Source organism: Dunckerocampus dactyliophorus, chromosome 3 (genome assembly GCF_027744805.1).
Source record: "Dunckerocampus dactyliophorus isolate RoL2022-P2 chromosome 3, RoL_Ddac_1.1, whole genome shotgun sequence".
Lineage (NCBI taxonomy): Eukaryota > Metazoa > Chordata > Actinopteri > Syngnathiformes > Syngnathidae > Dunckerocampus > Dunckerocampus dactyliophorus.
This window is the reverse complement of record NC_072821.1, coordinates 38607643-38624253: the sequence shown is the minus strand read 5'-3', so window position 1 is coordinate 38624253 and position 16611 is coordinate 38607643. Positions and strand designations below refer to the sequence as shown.

Genomic DNA, 16611 nt, shown 5'->3' with positions numbered 1-16611 from the left:
TGCTGAAGTGACTTGTCCAAGCCGCTCGGTCACTCATTTCAGTTATTTGCTTTAGAGACTGACAAGTGGAAGGACACATCAACCTGCACATCAAATATGGTTTTATCTTGTATCTTAATGTTGTCAATGAAAACAAACAGTACCCTATTTTCTCATATAGCCGCCGGGGGTGTTTGTTTACTCAACTTCAGTACCCGCCGCTTTTTAGAGGTGGAGCAGTTTTTTATTTGGAAAAATGACATAATTATTACATATTTTAAAATCTTTTTTTCATAATGAAATAATGGTTCTTAGTTTGTGGTAATTTAATGTTATCGTGCTTTTTTTAATTGTTCTTTTCATTATAAAGTATTATCTTAAATTATTATAAAGTCAGATGTTATTAAATTATTTATATTATTTATTTATAAAATGATCAATTATTTAAATCTCATTCATAGTTTGCAGGAATAATGTTGAAATATTTGAACGAATTAATAGATAAAAATGTAAAGAAATAGATATTTAAATAAATAAAAATGCTGTTTTATTTGAATACATTATTACATAGATTTAAATGAAATAATGGTTCTTGGTTTGTGATATTTTAATGTTATAGTATTATTTGATTTGTAATTGTTTGTATTGTAAATGATTTGAAATCATTTCATTTAAAGTTATATTTAATGAATTTATTTATGTTAAAATGATAAATATTTTTAATCTTATTCCTAGTTTGCATAAATAATGTTGAAATATGTAAATGAATAAATTGATCAAAATGTGAAGAAGTAAATATTGAAATGAATAAAAATGCTGTTTTTGTTGAATACATTATGACATCAATCTTTTATAAACTGGTTCATAGTTGGAAGTATTATATTTAAAAATTATTAAATTGTATATTATTTAAAATGATTTGTTTTATTAACTGAAATGATTTCTTTATTAGTTAAAATCATAAAATTATTTTAATATTATTATATGAATCATGTTGAAATATACAAAGTAAATAAAAATGTGAATAAACAAACATTTAAATGATGACAAATGGTGTTTTATTTGAATACATTGCGACGTAATTCTTATTGTTTTTTTTCTCAGAATGAAATGATGTTTGATTATTATTTGTTACTATTTTTAACTTTTTTTCAGTATTATTTCATATTATTCTCAAATAACTGAAATTGTAAAATGATTTGAATATTATTCCGAGGTACGTACAGTACAAGCCTATTTGAATGGGAGTCATGTGTCCTTTAGGGCGGAGTCCACTGTTAAAAAGGCAAATGATATGTGCAACATGAGCATGTACAGTACCTCCCTGAATACGTGCGCTATTTCATCCTACAAGTTGCATGAACGTTTGTGTTGTGTTGACGTTTCATTGAGCGCTCGCTCTGGTTCTTTTTTTTCCCTGCTCTCCTCCGCCCCTCAGTGGTGGGACGTCTTCGGCGAAGGAGGCGGATTTCCTTCTCGTTCAGTCTGTCCCCCATCCTCACTAAATCTAAGTCTCAGTTCCTTTACGGGGACTCTTCCACTAGTGATGATGAGGATAACTACAGTAAGTATGATGGCGGCGTAGAAGCTCCGTGTTCCCCTTTAGAACCCCGCAGAACCATCGGGAGCCATCCCTTTACAGGAAGAACAAAATGAGAGTCTGCTAGGACACTTTTTGATTGTCTGGCGGGAGACGAGATCGGCTGTTTAATAAGGAATGAAAACATGAATTATGAATTTCAGGGACGTTATGATGCCGTCTGCACAAATTCCTCCGAGCTCAGCCAAATTTGGATGGGAGGTTCTGACATTTGCCAGTTTTATTTGATGCCAAGGACACGGTAAACGCACCGTTGTGGTACTTTTAGCCGCGCCAGCCGCGTGTCAGCCCAATCACGGACGTGGACGGACACTCAACACTCAAATGACACTGCAGTTCGCTTCCCTCAAGCTCAAACGTGAACGCCACTGAAACCAAAGACGTGGACCCGTGTTGAAGACAAACACGTGCTGGACGTGCTCTCTCACTCTCTTCTGCTCTTTAAAAGTTTATTTTACAGGCTTTTGGTTCAGTATAAGATGGGAAATATCGCAGAATATAAAAATAGCTTAAGTATTCAACCCAGCAGACGACGTTTTGGTTTAGAATGTTTAAGTTACGCCACGTAATATGTCACTTTAGAAGCTTTCGGTGAAATCGAAGGTGGTAACTATATCCAAATATAACAATTACCTACGTATTCAATCCAGCTGACAACATTTTGATTTGGGATATTTAAGTTACGTAACGTAATATGTCACAAATGCTCTTTAAAAGTATATTTTAGAAGCTTCAGGTGAAATCTTTGCTGGTAAATATACCATATATAATAATAATATAATACGCAGTCAAGCCACCAGATGACATTTTGGCGTGGAATACTTAAGTTACTTAATGTAATATGTCATTCAAGCTTTTGAAAAGTATATTTTAGAAGCTTTTGGTTAAATATGAGCTGGTAAATATATCCAAATATAAAAATAACCTACATATTCAATCCAGCAGACGGCATTTTGGTTTGGATTATTCAAGTTACATAATGTAATATGTCATTCAGGCTCTTGAAAAGTACATTGTAGAAGCTTTTGGTGAAATCCAAGATGGTAAATACAGCAGAATATCAAAATACCCAATGTATTCAACCCAGCAGAAACATTTTCATTTGGAATGTTTACGTTATGCCATGGAATATGTCACTAAATTCTTGAAAAGTATATTTTAGAATATTTTGGTGAAATCCAAGTTGGGCAATATATCCAAATATAAAAATAACCTACGTATTTGACCCAGCAGACAGCATTTTTGTTTGAAATGTTGAAGTTATGTAACAGTCATGGCAGCTCCTGAAAAGCATTTTGTAGAAGCTTTTTTCTGAAATATAAGATGGCCAGAGGATGAAATGCCAAATAAAGTGACATTAGATCGTAATGCATCTTTCTTTATCAGCCATTAATGGCTCTGAACGGCTTGTTTCAGCTGGTGGGTCTCGCCGCTGCCCGCCTCATCTGCGCCGGAGTCATGTTGAGTTTCTTAAGGTTGAACAACGCTCGCAAGCATTAGCCGCTCAGGGACTGGAAGCCATGGATTATTGAATTTTCTTGCCTTGCTTTTAGGAGCCAGGACTCCAAAGTGAACACAGGAAAGACTCTTGCTAACAGACCCCCCCTCACCGCCCTTTGATAACACATAGAAGAAATATTAGACAGACCCCCCCCAGGGCCACCGTACTTGAATCATTTTTTACTTTTATGTGGGAACCGTTGGAGGATGAATGTGCAAATCACGGTCCAAAAAGACGTGCTGTCCGTGTTCTCCTCCCTTCCCGCTCCCTGTAGACGCAATGACCTTGTGTCCAAACCCCGCCCACTTACACTTTTAACTCTTGTTTTTCTATTTCTATGCAGGTATGAGGTCGTTCTCCAGCACCTCCGGCTCATTAGCATACAGGTCAGTGCTATCATGTGCGTATCTGTCACATCATGTTCTCATGTCGTGTGTTTATATGTTTTTTGTTTTTTTTTTGGCTCTACAGCATATCAGAGGAGGAACCTGGCCCACTGCGGAGCGACACCGAGGGGAAGGGCGTCACCAAAGTCAGCCGCACCTTCAGCTACCTCAAGAACAAGATGTACAAGAAGACCAGGGTGAGGGAATTATTCACAAGCCCTAAACATGCTCCCCCACACTTTTTAATTAACAAAATGTACATCTACTCACCACTAGTGAATGATATTGCCTAGCCTTTAGCCTGCTCGTCAGGCTAGCATTACAATCGCGGGGCTAGCGGCGGCACGCGGGGTCGTCCATAGGCTAGCTGCCGCGTCTACATACTACACACAATCCAGTAAGGATTTACCATCATAATATAGAAACTTGTGTTCACCTCGCTGCACATTTTAACGCCAGATTTTCAGAAAAGTATCAGTTTTTATTTTTAATGAATTACTACATAATTCTTTTTCCAGAATTAAATAATGGTTCTTAGTTTGTTGTAATGTTTTCCGTTTTATATTATTGTATATATTTTTTTTAAATGTTTCTATTTAAAATTATTCTTAAAAATTATTATTTCTTATTATTATCTTTATTATTTTATTATTTGAATATTCTAGTTCTTTTTGCATGAATAATGTTGGAATATATAAATGAAAAAATACATTTATTTAGTTATTCAAACATATTCAATTAATAAATACATTATTTAATTAATACATGCATATTGTCATATGACATTTAATAAATAAATAATTTATTTACTAACTTATTTAGTTAATAAATACATTGATTTAATTTATTCAAACATTTAGCTCGTGCTGCTGTAGCATCTGCAGGAAAAAAAACATTCTATTTTTGGAGGTTTTTTTTAATATATATAAAACTCTTCCTTCACCCACCCCCGCATCTCCCCTGGGTGGCTGTTCATCTCAAGCACGGGTCCTCTACCAGAGGCCTGGGAGCTTGAGGGTCCTGCGCAGTATCTTAGCTGTTCCTAGGATTGCTGTCTTTTGGACGGAGATGTCTGATGTTTCTCCACGTATCTGCTGGAGCCACTTCTCCAGTGTGGGGGACACGGCCCCCAGTGCTCCTATGACCACGGGCACCACTGTTGCGTTCACCTTCCAGGCTCTCTCCAGCTCTCCCTTGGTATTTCTCTAGTTTCTGGTGTTCCTTTTTCCTGATACTGCCGTCATTGGGGTTGGCTACATCCATCACAATGTCTGTCCTCTGCTGCTCATCCATGATCATCATGTCCATCGTATCGGTCTGTATTCGGAAGTCCCACAGGATCTTAGCCCTCCCATTTTCCACCACCTTGGGAGGTGTTTCCTATTGAGATCTAGGGGTGTCCAGTCCATATTCTGCACAGATGTTTCTGTACTCTATACCAGCTACTTGGTTATGGCGTTCCATGTATTCTTTTCCTGCCAGTATCTTACAACCTGCTATTAGGTGCTGGACTGTTTCAGGGGCCTCTTTGCACAGCCTGCACCTGGGATCCTGCCTGGTGTGGTGGATCTGGGCCTCTATTGCTCTGGTGCTCAAGGCCTGCTCCTGTGCTGCCATGATTAGCGCCTCTGTGCTGTCCTTCAGTCCAGCCCTCTCTAGCCATTGGTAGGACTTGTTCATATCCGCCGCTTCAGCTATCTGTCGGTGGTATATCCCATGCAGGGGTTTTTCCTCCCATGCTGGTTCCTCCAACTCCTTCTTTTCCAGTTTCCACTGCTTGAGACATTCACTAAGTGCTTCATCTCTTGGGGCCATCTTCCTGATGTATTCGTGGAGCTTGGATGTTTCGTCTTGGATAGTGGTCCTGATGCTCACTAATCCTCGGCCTCCCTCTTTGCGCTTAGCGTACAGCCTCTGGATACTGGATTTGGAGTGGAACCCTCCGTGCATGGTGAGCAGCTTCCATGTTTTAACATCTGTGGTCTGAACTTCCTCCTTTGGCCAGCTTATTATCCCAGCATGGTATGTGATCACTGGCAAGGCATTGCTGTTCATTGCCCGGATCTTGTTCTTGCCATTGAGCTGACTTCTCAGGACTTGCCTTACACGTTGCAGATACTTGACCGTTGCAGCTTTCCTTGTGGCCTCTTCATGGTTACCATTTGCCTGTGGTATTCCAAGGTACTTGTAGCTCTCCTCAACATCTACTATTCTGTCCTCTGGGAGTGCAACGCCCTCTGTACGGACTACCTTCTCTCTCTTTGTTACCATTCGGCCACATTTCTTCAGTCCCAATGACATTCTGATGTCCCCGCTGTAGATCCTGGTGGTGTGGATCAGTGAGTCGATGTCTCGCTCGCTCTTAGCGTACAGCTTGATGTCATCCATGTAGAGGAGGTGACTGATGGTGGCCCCATTCTTAAGTGGGTATCCATAGCCAGTCTTGTTGATTAATGGGCTGAGGGGGTTCAGGCCTATGCAGAACAGCAGCAGAGACAGAGCATCTCCTTGGTATATGCCACATTTGATGGAGACTTGCGCAATTGGCTCGAAGTTGGCCTCAAGGGTGGTCTTCCACAGCCTCATTGAGTTCGCAACGAAGTCTCTTAGAGTGGTGTTCAGACATTCCAGGATCCATGTGTGCGGCATTGAGTCATAGGCTTTCTGGTCATCAATCCAGGCAGTGCACAGGTTTGTCTGTCTGGTTTTGCAGTCTCGGGCGACAATTCTGTCAACCAGTAGTTGGTGTTTGGCTCCTCTGGTGTTTTTACCAATGCCTTTCTGTGTTTCTGTCATGTATTTATCCATGTGCCCACTTATCTTAGCTGCTTTGATGCCAGACAGGAGCTTCCATGTTGTGGAGAGACAGGTTATTGGCCAATAGTTGGATGGGACTGGTCCCTTCTGGGGGTCTTTCAGAATCAGGACTGTTCGCCCCTCGGTCAGCCATTCAGGGTGGGTCCCATCCCTCAGCAGTTGGTTCATTTGTGCTGCTAGGCGCTCATGGAGTGAAGTTAGCTTCTTTAACCGGTAGGGGTGAATCATGTCTGGGCCAGGTGCTGTCCAGTTCTTCATACCTGAGATTCTTTGTTGGATCCACTAACCACTGTGATGGTTACTGGACCTTCGTCAGGGAGGGTGCTGTGGTCTGCTCTTAAATCTTTTAACCACTGTGCTTCACTGTTATGTGATGCTTCCGTCTCCCATAAGCCTTTCCAGTATTGTTCAGTCTCCAGCCTTGGTGGGTTAGTTCTTGTGGTATTACCCTGCCACTGGGAGTACACTTTAGCTGGCTTAGTGGAGAACAGCCGGTTTATTTTCCTGGCTTCTATTTCTCTTGCGTATCTTGGAGTCTTTGTTTGGCAGTTTCCAGAGCCCCAGGTATGGGCATCTGACTGTATCTCTTGGGTACCCCTCTTCTGGTTGCACCTTTCTGGAGTTCTGACAATTGGCTTACTTCTATCCGTGTTACCTTGATTTTGGCTTCCAACCTCCGCCATGGAGCCACCTCCTTGACCTTCATGTTATCGCTATGCTTGGAAAGCATCTCCAGGATCACTTTTGCTGTATTGTATGTCAGCTCATTGGTTTTAGTGATTGTCGCAGCAGGGATCGTTCTTATTGTTGCATTCACATCAGTTAGGAGACTTTCTGGTGGTACTTCACTCATTCTTGCTAGTCTGTGTTGGGGTTGACAGGCTCATATCTTAGCCATGATCTTATCATTCAGGTCAGTGACTCTCTCATTCAGCTCGCCTGTCACTGGGGCTTGGTACCCAATGTCTGGGGGGGCGTTGATGTTAACTCCTCCTTCTGACCTATCGTCCTGGATCCCCCTTGCTGTAGCATTAACGTGTTGTACCTCCTCAATCTCTAGCTGTGATAGCAGTTGCCGTTTTTGTATGTTGGAACACTACGGTTCTTATGGGATTCAAATGGGACCAGATTGGTCCCAAGGGTAAAACGTGTGTGCACAAAACAATTCAATTAAAAAAAGAAACGATGAAAAACTCATCCTGGCCAAGTTTCATGCAATTCACCTGTAAATGTCTTTTCAAGATATGTAGTGAAGCCTTTAAATACAAAGCTGTCCTCCACCAAGTGGGGGCTCCAGGGACACAAGAAAAAGTAACTTTTGCATCATAAAACAACAACAGAGGGGGTCTAGAGAGACATGTCATTAGCATTGAGGTGAAAGGTGAGCATTATGGGGGTGCAATAAGGCAAAATGTTACATTCAGCTCCTGTGTGGGCTTGGCAGGTGTACCTAATGTTGTGGTCAGAGTGTTTTTCCTGCTAAGAAGGGTGTTTTGGTGTACTTCCACACATGCACATGCAGACATAAGCAGCGAGGCACAGAGGGGTGAAGAGGAAGTCAAAGAGGAAGTGTTTTTTTATGGTCTTCTTGCTAACCTCTCTCATCGCTTTGCTTTTAAAGGGACAGGCGACTTTCACGAGGCCCCAGAACCATTGCTGCCTTGCAGCGGTGATTCTGCCACTAGAGAGTTTAGCGTCATGGAATTGATAAACAAACCGAATCAGTCATTCCCACCAAGCTGCCGCCGGTGTGCATGAACGTGCGCGTCAGCATGCGACGGCGTCGTCATACCCGCAGACCAACGAGTCATTGCAGAAGCGTCAACCGGATGCTCGCTTCCTCATTTGTCGCCCCCGATGGCGCCCGAGTGCTGCTGCTAGCCGCCTCTGCCGCCGCTCAGGGATGTCCTGCAGGAGGCTGAAGCAGGGCCGTGGCTTCTCGCTCCGGTGGAAAGGGTGGCTGCAGGTAGGACGCGGCGTGGCATGGGTGATCGTTAGGCGGACCGTGGCGATATCGGGTTTGTCGGGCAAATGCTGATCTTCCTACCAGCTGAGTTTGAAGTTGTGAGAGTTAAATGTGTGTGCTTTTATGCTTGTCGGTGAGTTCCTGTGGAAAATCTTTGCTGATGGTCTCAGTATTCTCAGTCTCAAGGCTCGTTGCCGTGTTTTCATTGTTGTGGTTGCTAGGAAGCACAGCGGAACCTCTGAAGTCTGCCATCACATTTTGATTTGTTTCTATCTTTCCCATAACAAATGATGGAAATGAAAATAGTCTGTTCCGGGGTCAAGCTGGAGCCATCATAAACACCTACTAACCATGTCATGTTTTAGCAAAACTACCACAGACTGAAACCGCTTACCCTTTGATGACCTGTGATGAACGCCTCACATTTAAGGAAGCGCAGAAGATGCTGCCTTTTGACTTAACTCTCTCACTCCTAAAGTGTAAAAAGAAGTTCAGCACCATATATGTGCAAACCCTACTTGTATATTTACAGTATATTACAGCATCCATCTTGTCTCTTACAGTCGACTAAACAATGTGGTGACTGTGCTTTCATGGCACTCCTCATAACTTTGATGCCCCCGTGGCAGAGACGTGATGTTTAAGGAAGCACAGGCAGTGGGAGGCGTGGCGAAGGCATTCATGCATCATATATATTGTTTTTACTGTATTTACTGTCATACAAGTGTAAAAAGAAGTTAACCACTGTCATAAAACTTCAACAAAACATGAAAACTTGCCTTTTGATGACCCGTGTACGTTTCGGCCACGGGTCATCAAAGGGTAAGTCGTAAGGAAGTGCAGTCAGTCAGTAGGAGGCGTGTCCAAGGCATTCATGTGTCATATATACCCTGTGTGTGTGTGTATATATGTATGTATGTATATATTTGTATTATTTACTTGTATTAATGTCTCTTCTGTTGTTGTTGCTTAATTTATTGGTATATATGTTTATGTGTTTATGTTTCTTATGTTCTTATTCTTTCATTTGTTTTCTTTCTTTTCTTGGGAGAATGAACAGAATAAGATTTTCATTGCATGGTATAACTGCTGTTTTACTATGCACATGACAATAAAACTCTCTTGAATCTTGAATCTTGAATATATATATATATATATATATATATATATATATATATATATTTATTTATTTATTTATTTATTTATTTTTAAAACTCTATTTACTGTCATACAAGTGTAAAAAGAAGTTGAACGCTGTGTCATAAAACTACAGCAAAATACGCCGACTTCCTTTGAAGACCCGTATATGTCTCCGCCACGCGTCATGAAAGGGTAAGTCGTATAAGGTTTTTACTTCATTAACTGTCGTCCACGTGTAACAAGAAGCTAACCCCTTTATGTTAAAAGTGGGCTAGCATGTGGGTCTCTTCTCCTAAAGACATACAAGTGTAAAAAGAAGTGAAACTGCAGGTGTGTTGTTTGTTGGCATTCTTCTTTTCTGTAATTATTGATGTTGTCTTTAGCCATGTTGTACTGAGTAGCCAGGACATAGATGCACTGTGGTTCTATGGTTATCATCATGATAAAAGGTAAAAAACAGTAACCTTCCGTGGTGGTATTGCTGTTATATTTTCTTGATAAAAAAGCCAAAGAAAAAGCGAAACCCTCACTCAGCTGATTGAGTGGCGCATTAGAGGCGTATTCTTCCAGACAATGTTGCTTATTTCCACAAATGATAGCGACTTTTGGGTGTTGGAATGTTGGTGTTCCACTCTTTCAGTCCAAAGCGTGTGAAGAAAACACACTCCGTCTTTTCTGAGCTATGCGGTTCCCCCCTCAAACCGAGAGGCCCCGGGGGCTCGCCTGTTAAACGGAGCTCGGAAAAACTCCCATCTCTCTCACCCCCTCCCTCGCCCGCCTTCATTTCCTTTGGGTTTGGGTGGATGTGTGCGTGACGTAAGGCTGGGAGAACACCAGCTCTGTTCTTCACCTCGTCGGAATGATGATGACCAAACAGCCTGGAGGTGACGTCTCCTCGCTCTTTGTCTGCGCTGGCAGCAAGCGGCCGCAGCCGCCTGGTGAGGGGGGGAAAGGTCAGGGAAAATTGATTCCCAGACTGAACGTCTCCGTCAGCTGCCACGCTTTCCAGGGAGGAGCCTGCTCGGATCCTGCGTCGTACTACAGCGTCATTACCACCGATAGGCGGCCTCATACGCTTCCTTATCGTGGCGTAAAACTGCTATGCTACCCAGTTTCTGCCTCACAATGTCATAGGACATGTTGGAATTCATTTTTCCCCTCATTGAACCGCAGCTCCCCCCAGTGTAGGCAGCACACATGCACGCTACCACCATGTATGACTGTAAACAAGACACAATACTGTCAAAGACCTGCTAGTTGCTGATTGAAGTCACTAAGATTTAGAAGTATGAACCAAGTGCCTTTGATAGTTTGATGTCCCTGTCAGGGAGACAGTGCATGATATTCAAGATTCAAGACTTTTATTGTCATATGCACAGTAAAACAGCAGTTATACTATGCAATGAAATTCTTGTTCTGTTCATTCTCCCAAGAAAAGAAAGAAAACACAAGAAAGAATAAGAACATAAGAAACATAAACATATATACCAATAAATTAAGCAGCAACAAAAAGAAAAGACATTCATACAAATAAGTAATAAATAAATAAAGTGCTATGAGTGTGTGTTGCGTGCGGCGTGTGTGAGTGCTTCGTTGAGAAGCCTGATGGCCTGTGGGTAAAAGCTGTTTGCCAGCCTTGTGGTCCTGGACTTCAAACTCCTGTAGCGTCTGCCTGACGGTAGGAGTGTGAATAATGAGTGTTGTGGATGTGTGCTGTCCTTGATGAGGTTGTGTGTTCTTCGTAGGACTCTAGTTTTATAAATGTCTTGCAGTGAGGGGAGGGCTGCCCCAACAATGTTCTGTGAGGTCTTGATCACCCGCTGGAGTGCCTTCCTATCACGTGTTGTACAGTTACCGTACCAAACAGTGATGGAGGCGGTAAGGACACTTTCCATAGTGCATCTGTAGAAGCAACTCAGGATTGTGGTGGACATGCCAAATTTCCTCAGTCTTCTCAGGAAGTACAGTCTCCTTTGGGACTTCTTCAGAATTTGTTGGGTGTTGTGAGACCAGGTGAGGTCCTCGCTGATGTGTGTGCCAAGGAACTTGAAGGTTTTCACCCTCTCCACCTCAGTCTCATCAATAAACAGGGGTCTATGCGGCTCCTTTTCCCTTGTTCTTGGGTCGATGATCATCTCTTTAGTCTTATCTGTATTGAGAAGGAGATTGTTATCACGACACCAAGCTATGAGGTCCGCCACCTCTCTTCTGTATGACGTATGATATGCTGCATCCTGCTATGTGTCATTGAACTGGAGAAGAAAAAGTGATGTTGGGGTGGTGCTCTGCATCACAATGTCACAGTTGTCACATGTTGGAATTCATCTTTCCACACTATGAATCGTAGCTCCCCCCAGTGATGGCAGCACTTGTGCACGCCAGACTGCATGTATTACAATTATCTTGCCACTCACTGGTGTTGCCAGCTATTATAGTGTGTGTGCGTGTGCGTGTGCGTGCGTGCGTGCATGAGACCATGAATCTATGTCGCGATACCCTGCCCTTTGAGGAGATGTAAAATGGCAAAGAGTGTGTGTCGCTGTTTAGTCCTTGTAGTGTAGAGTTGTAGCTGGCTTGGAGAAAAAGGAGAAATGTGCACGAATCCTTCCTTCCTTGTCAATGTTGCAGCGGTAGACGTGACGGGGGGGGGTCAGTGATGTCACCTTACAGTCTAAGAAAGCACTGAAGTCACCTGAAGGCTCAGCTGCAGACTCCCTGAATGAATCAGCCAAGACGTTTAACATAATGAGGCGTAAATAATGACTTCCTTAATATGCAAGACCCCCCACTGGGCCAGTAATAACACATTATTGCCTTTTTTTTTTACTTTTGCTTTTTTTTTTGCTTCCCTCCCTTAATAGTCCACTTTTTATTCCCCCCCGTGCAGGAAAAGGAGCGAGACAAAAAGGAGAAAGAGAAAGAGAGTAAGGAGAAGGACAAGAAGGCGGTGAACGGCCATCACTTCAACGCCATCGGGTCCGGCCAGGCGCCGGCATGCTCCCAGTGCTCCCAGTGCAATAAGGCCTTGAGCAGTAAGGAGACGTACCAGTGCACATGTAAGTACCCTCGTGTCTTCTCTACGCACACGCGTTGCTTTCACTGATGACCGCTGGACTTTTCTTCTACTCCACATGGCCACTACCTTAGGTACAGCTCAGTATCAGCCATCCAGGATCGATAATCAATATTCAGCCATTATTAAGCTGCACGTTACATGCAGGATGCTCGTTCTTGCATTCATTTTTAAGGAACATTTTTTTACATTTGCTCACCAAATGTGTGGTGAGTGCAATAAAAGATAAAAAAATCTACTCAAATAACATTGTTTTAATTTCATTTGTATAACATAATGTGTTATCTTAAGTATAGTTATTGTTAAATATTAAAGTGTCAGTGGTTTTCTGCTATATTTAAAACGAATTAATGAATGAATGGTATTGTGTTAATGGAAGGTTGTGTGAGAAATGACCTTTCCTAATGTGTGCGTCATTTGCAGCACTTGAGGCGTTGTAATAAAACCATCCTGCATACTGGAAGTATCTTTCGCTGAGCTGCCGAAAGGGACAAACTAAACGCCGTTGCGTAGGCTCCTTGCAAGAAAGAGGATGTAGCTCGTTGCACAATACCCCCACCCTGTAAAAAGCAGAAAGTAGCTGTATGAGGACGCTGCGAGGGTGTTTCCCAGCAGATGTCCTGGAAGACGTTCACACGTGGAGCGAGGCGCACACAGTCGCTCTTTTGTTTGAGGTTGAGCTGCGACTGGCGGGGGCCTCCGCAAGACGTAGTAAAAGACCTCATAAAAAGCTTTAAGAGGAGAACATGCCCACGGGGGCTCCAGGATGGTTTTACCGTGCGGCTTATTATTATAGGATGCATTGCATAATCTCTGAGGTTAACACTTACTTGCATACGTTGTGTCTACATGCTTCTCCGTCTCATACTTTGATATTTGTGCTATTATATTATCAGGAAGCTCACGTTTTTTTGGTTGTTTCTCCCCCCCGCAAAATACTGGTAAGGTCTCTGCGTTCTAATTAACTACAAAAATACACGCCACACCTCAAATAACACCCCCTTTTTGCCTCCAAATGTTGTTTTTTTCGGTATTTCAAATAAAAACAAAACACTTTTGAAGATACATGCTTTTTATTGGGAAGCAACAATATATTATATTTATTGTAATATTATACTGTATTTAAATATGATCATGTATTATACGTTATTTGGAATATTTGTATTTTTAGTTATGATGCTAATAATATAGACTAGACTCTACTATTGTACAAATAAAGGCCTTCCGCTTTATAGCAAAACACTTTATAGCCTTACGAGATGCCTGACCCTCTCTGTGGTTGACTGTATGAGGAAATACATTGCCAGCATAATTAAATATCATAAATAATATGTTAGTGGTCAGCTGGGACTCAGACCGCAACTCTGAGGAGAATCGGCATAGAAAATGGATGGATATAATATTATTATATATACAATTACAGTATATACAGTATTTTGCCATATTTTGTATATATTTATTATTATTTATATATGTTTATATTTTATTTCTAAAATATTCTATATATAAAGTTGGATATTCTATTATATGCTAATATATTAATATGTTGTAATAATTATATATATATATATGCAATTATATATATTTTAAATATATTTTATATATAAATAAAATTGTATTTTTACATAATATGTATTATAATTTTTTTATATAATTATATATTTTTCAAATATGTTTTGTATATAATCCAATTTTATTTAAGACATCATATCTATTATATATGTTATTTATTATTTATATATAATATATATACATTTTTTTTTCAAACAATGTTCTATATAATTTAATATATAATTCTAATAATTATGACAGCATAATCACAAAGTGTGGTGTAGATTAGAAGAAGAGAGTGGAGATGGACGTGAATAATAAAGCATTTGAGGTGCTTTGTAACAGGCATTACTGCCACCTACAGGAGTGGAGGGAAGCACGCATGTTATTTATTTTGTTGCTTTTATTCCAGTGAATGAAGTTTAGGTTTGTTCCTGTTGCTTCCAGTGCAGGATGTTAATCTGGAAAAACAAAGTAGCAGTGTGCTGAGTATGAGGGTGTCCCTGGGAAAGGGGGATATGTTTGTTCTCTCCCGTCACGTCCAGAAGAAATGCTATATTGCCATATCCTCCGACTGCAAAGCCTTCCCATGCAAGCTCGGGCTAACGTGTCTGTCAGCCATCTTGGATAGATTTGTTTCTTCCATGCGGCGAGGCCTATTACTCCCCTGTTGCATCACACGCTCCCAATCTGCTTTCCATTAGCGGGCTGGTGGAGTTTCCTGGCCCCGACCGCCTGTACCAGTCACACGCTTCCTCATCTGCTCTTTCCTTTTGTCTTTCTCTCGTCAGACTGCAACGCCTGCGTGCACAAAGGCTGCAGGGATGGCCTGCCCGTTTGCGCCAAGGTGAAGATGAAGGTAAACGCTCCCCCGCCTCCCTCTCGTGTTGTGTTGTATATAATAAGAAGAAGAAGAATAATACTCTTCCCTGAGCTACCACCTTATCGTGGTGGAGGAGTTTGCGTGTCCCGATGATCCTAGGAGCTAAGTTGTCAGGGGTTTGTATGCCCCTGGTAGGGTCACCCACGCCAAACAGGTCCTAGGTGAGAGACCAGACAAAGAGTAGCTCAATAGACCTCTATGATGATAAAAAACATTGGACCACGTTTTCCCTTGCCTGGACGTGGGTCACAGGGGCCCCCCTTTGGAGACAAGCCTGGAGGAGGGGCACGATGGCGAGTGTATGGTTGCCGGGCCCACGCCCATTGGGCCCGGCTGGGCACAGCCCGAAGAGTCGACATGGGACCCCCCTCCAATGAGCTCACCACTCATGGGATGGGCCAGAGGGGTCGGGTGCAGAGTGAGCTGGGTGGCAGCCGAAGGCGGGGACCTTTGCGTTCCGATCCTCAGTTACAGAAACTAGCTCATGGGACATGGAATGTCACCTCTCTAGTAGGGAAAGAGCCTGAGCTGGTGCATGAGGTTGAGAAGTTCCGGCTAGATATATTCGGACTCACCTCAACGCACAGCAAGGGCGCTGGAACCAGTCCTCTTGAGAGGGGTTACACTTTTTGCTCCACTCTGGCGTTGCCAGCAGTGAGAGGCGTCGGGCAGGGGTGGCAATTCTTGTTGCGCCCCGGCTTGTGGCCTGCATGTTGGAGATTAACCCGGTGAACGAGAGGGTAGTTTCCCTCCGCATTCGAGTGGGGGGATGGGTCCTGACTGTTGTCTGTTATGCGCCAAACAGCAGTTCAGAATACCCACCCTTTTTGGAGTCTCTAGAGGAAGTACTGGAGAGTGCTCCCTCAGGCGATTCCCTTGTTCTGCTGGGGGACTTCAATGCTCAGGCAGCGACAGTGAGACCTGGAGAGGCGTGATTGGGAGAAATGGTCCCCCTGATCTGAACCCGAGCGGTGCTTTGTTATTGGACTTCTGTGCTCGTCACAGATTGTCGATAACAAACACTATGTTCAAGCATAAGGTTGTCCACATGTGCACTTGGCACCAGGACACCCTAGGCCGCACTTCCATGATTGACTTTGTGGTCGTATCATCGGACTTGCGGCCATATGTTTTGGACACTCAGGAGAAGAGAGCGGTGGAGCTGTCAACTGATCACCACCTGGTAGTAAGTTGGCTCCGATGGTGGGGGAGGATGCCGGTCAGACCTGGCAGCCCCAAACGTATTGTGACGGTCTGCTGGGAACGACTGGCAGAGTCCCCTGTCAGAAGGAGTTTCAAATCCCACCTCCGGTAGAGCTTCAACCATGTTCCGTGGAGAACTTTGAATCTGAATGGGCCATGTTCCGTGTCTCTATTGTCGAGGCAGATGATCTGAGCTGTAGCCGTAAGGTGGTCGGTGCCTGTCGTGGCAGTAATCCCAGAACCTGTTGGTAGACACCAGTGGTGAGGGATGCCGTCAAGATGAAGGAGTCCTGTCGGGCCTTTTTGGCTCATGGGACTCCGGAAGCAGCTGACAGGTATCGGCAGGCCAAGCGGTCTGCGACTCTGGCAGTCGCTGAGGCAAAAACTCGGACATGGGAGGAGTTCGGAGAAGCAATGGAGATCAACTTCCTGACGGCTTCGAACAGATTCTGGACCACCATTCGGCGTCTCAGGTGGGGGAAGCAGTGCACAGTCAACACTGTGTATGGTGG

At 42.9% G+C, this 16611-nt stretch overlaps 1 protein-coding gene across 4 annotated transcripts in view; it reads left to right on the top strand.

Annotated features, from left to right (window-relative positions):
- Window positions 1–16611, top strand: part of LOC129178070 (A-kinase anchor protein 13) — a 105958-nt gene that overhangs the window by 73633 nt on the left and 15714 nt on the right. For 3 of the 4 annotated variants that reach the window (XM_054769810.1, XM_054769808.1, XM_054769809.1), the window contains exons 15-19: window positions 1418–1543; window positions 3424–3466; window positions 3552–3663; window positions 12277–12445; window positions 14805–14872. In XM_054769810.1, coding sequence (XP_054625785.1) covers window positions 1418–1543; window positions 3424–3466; window positions 3552–3663; window positions 12277–12445; window positions 14805–14872 — 518 coding nt within the window. The remainder of the gene's footprint in view (window positions 1–1417; window positions 1544–3423; window positions 3467–3551; window positions 3664–12276; window positions 12446–14804; window positions 14873–16611) is intronic. The other variant, XM_054769811.1, reaches the window with a different exon arrangement.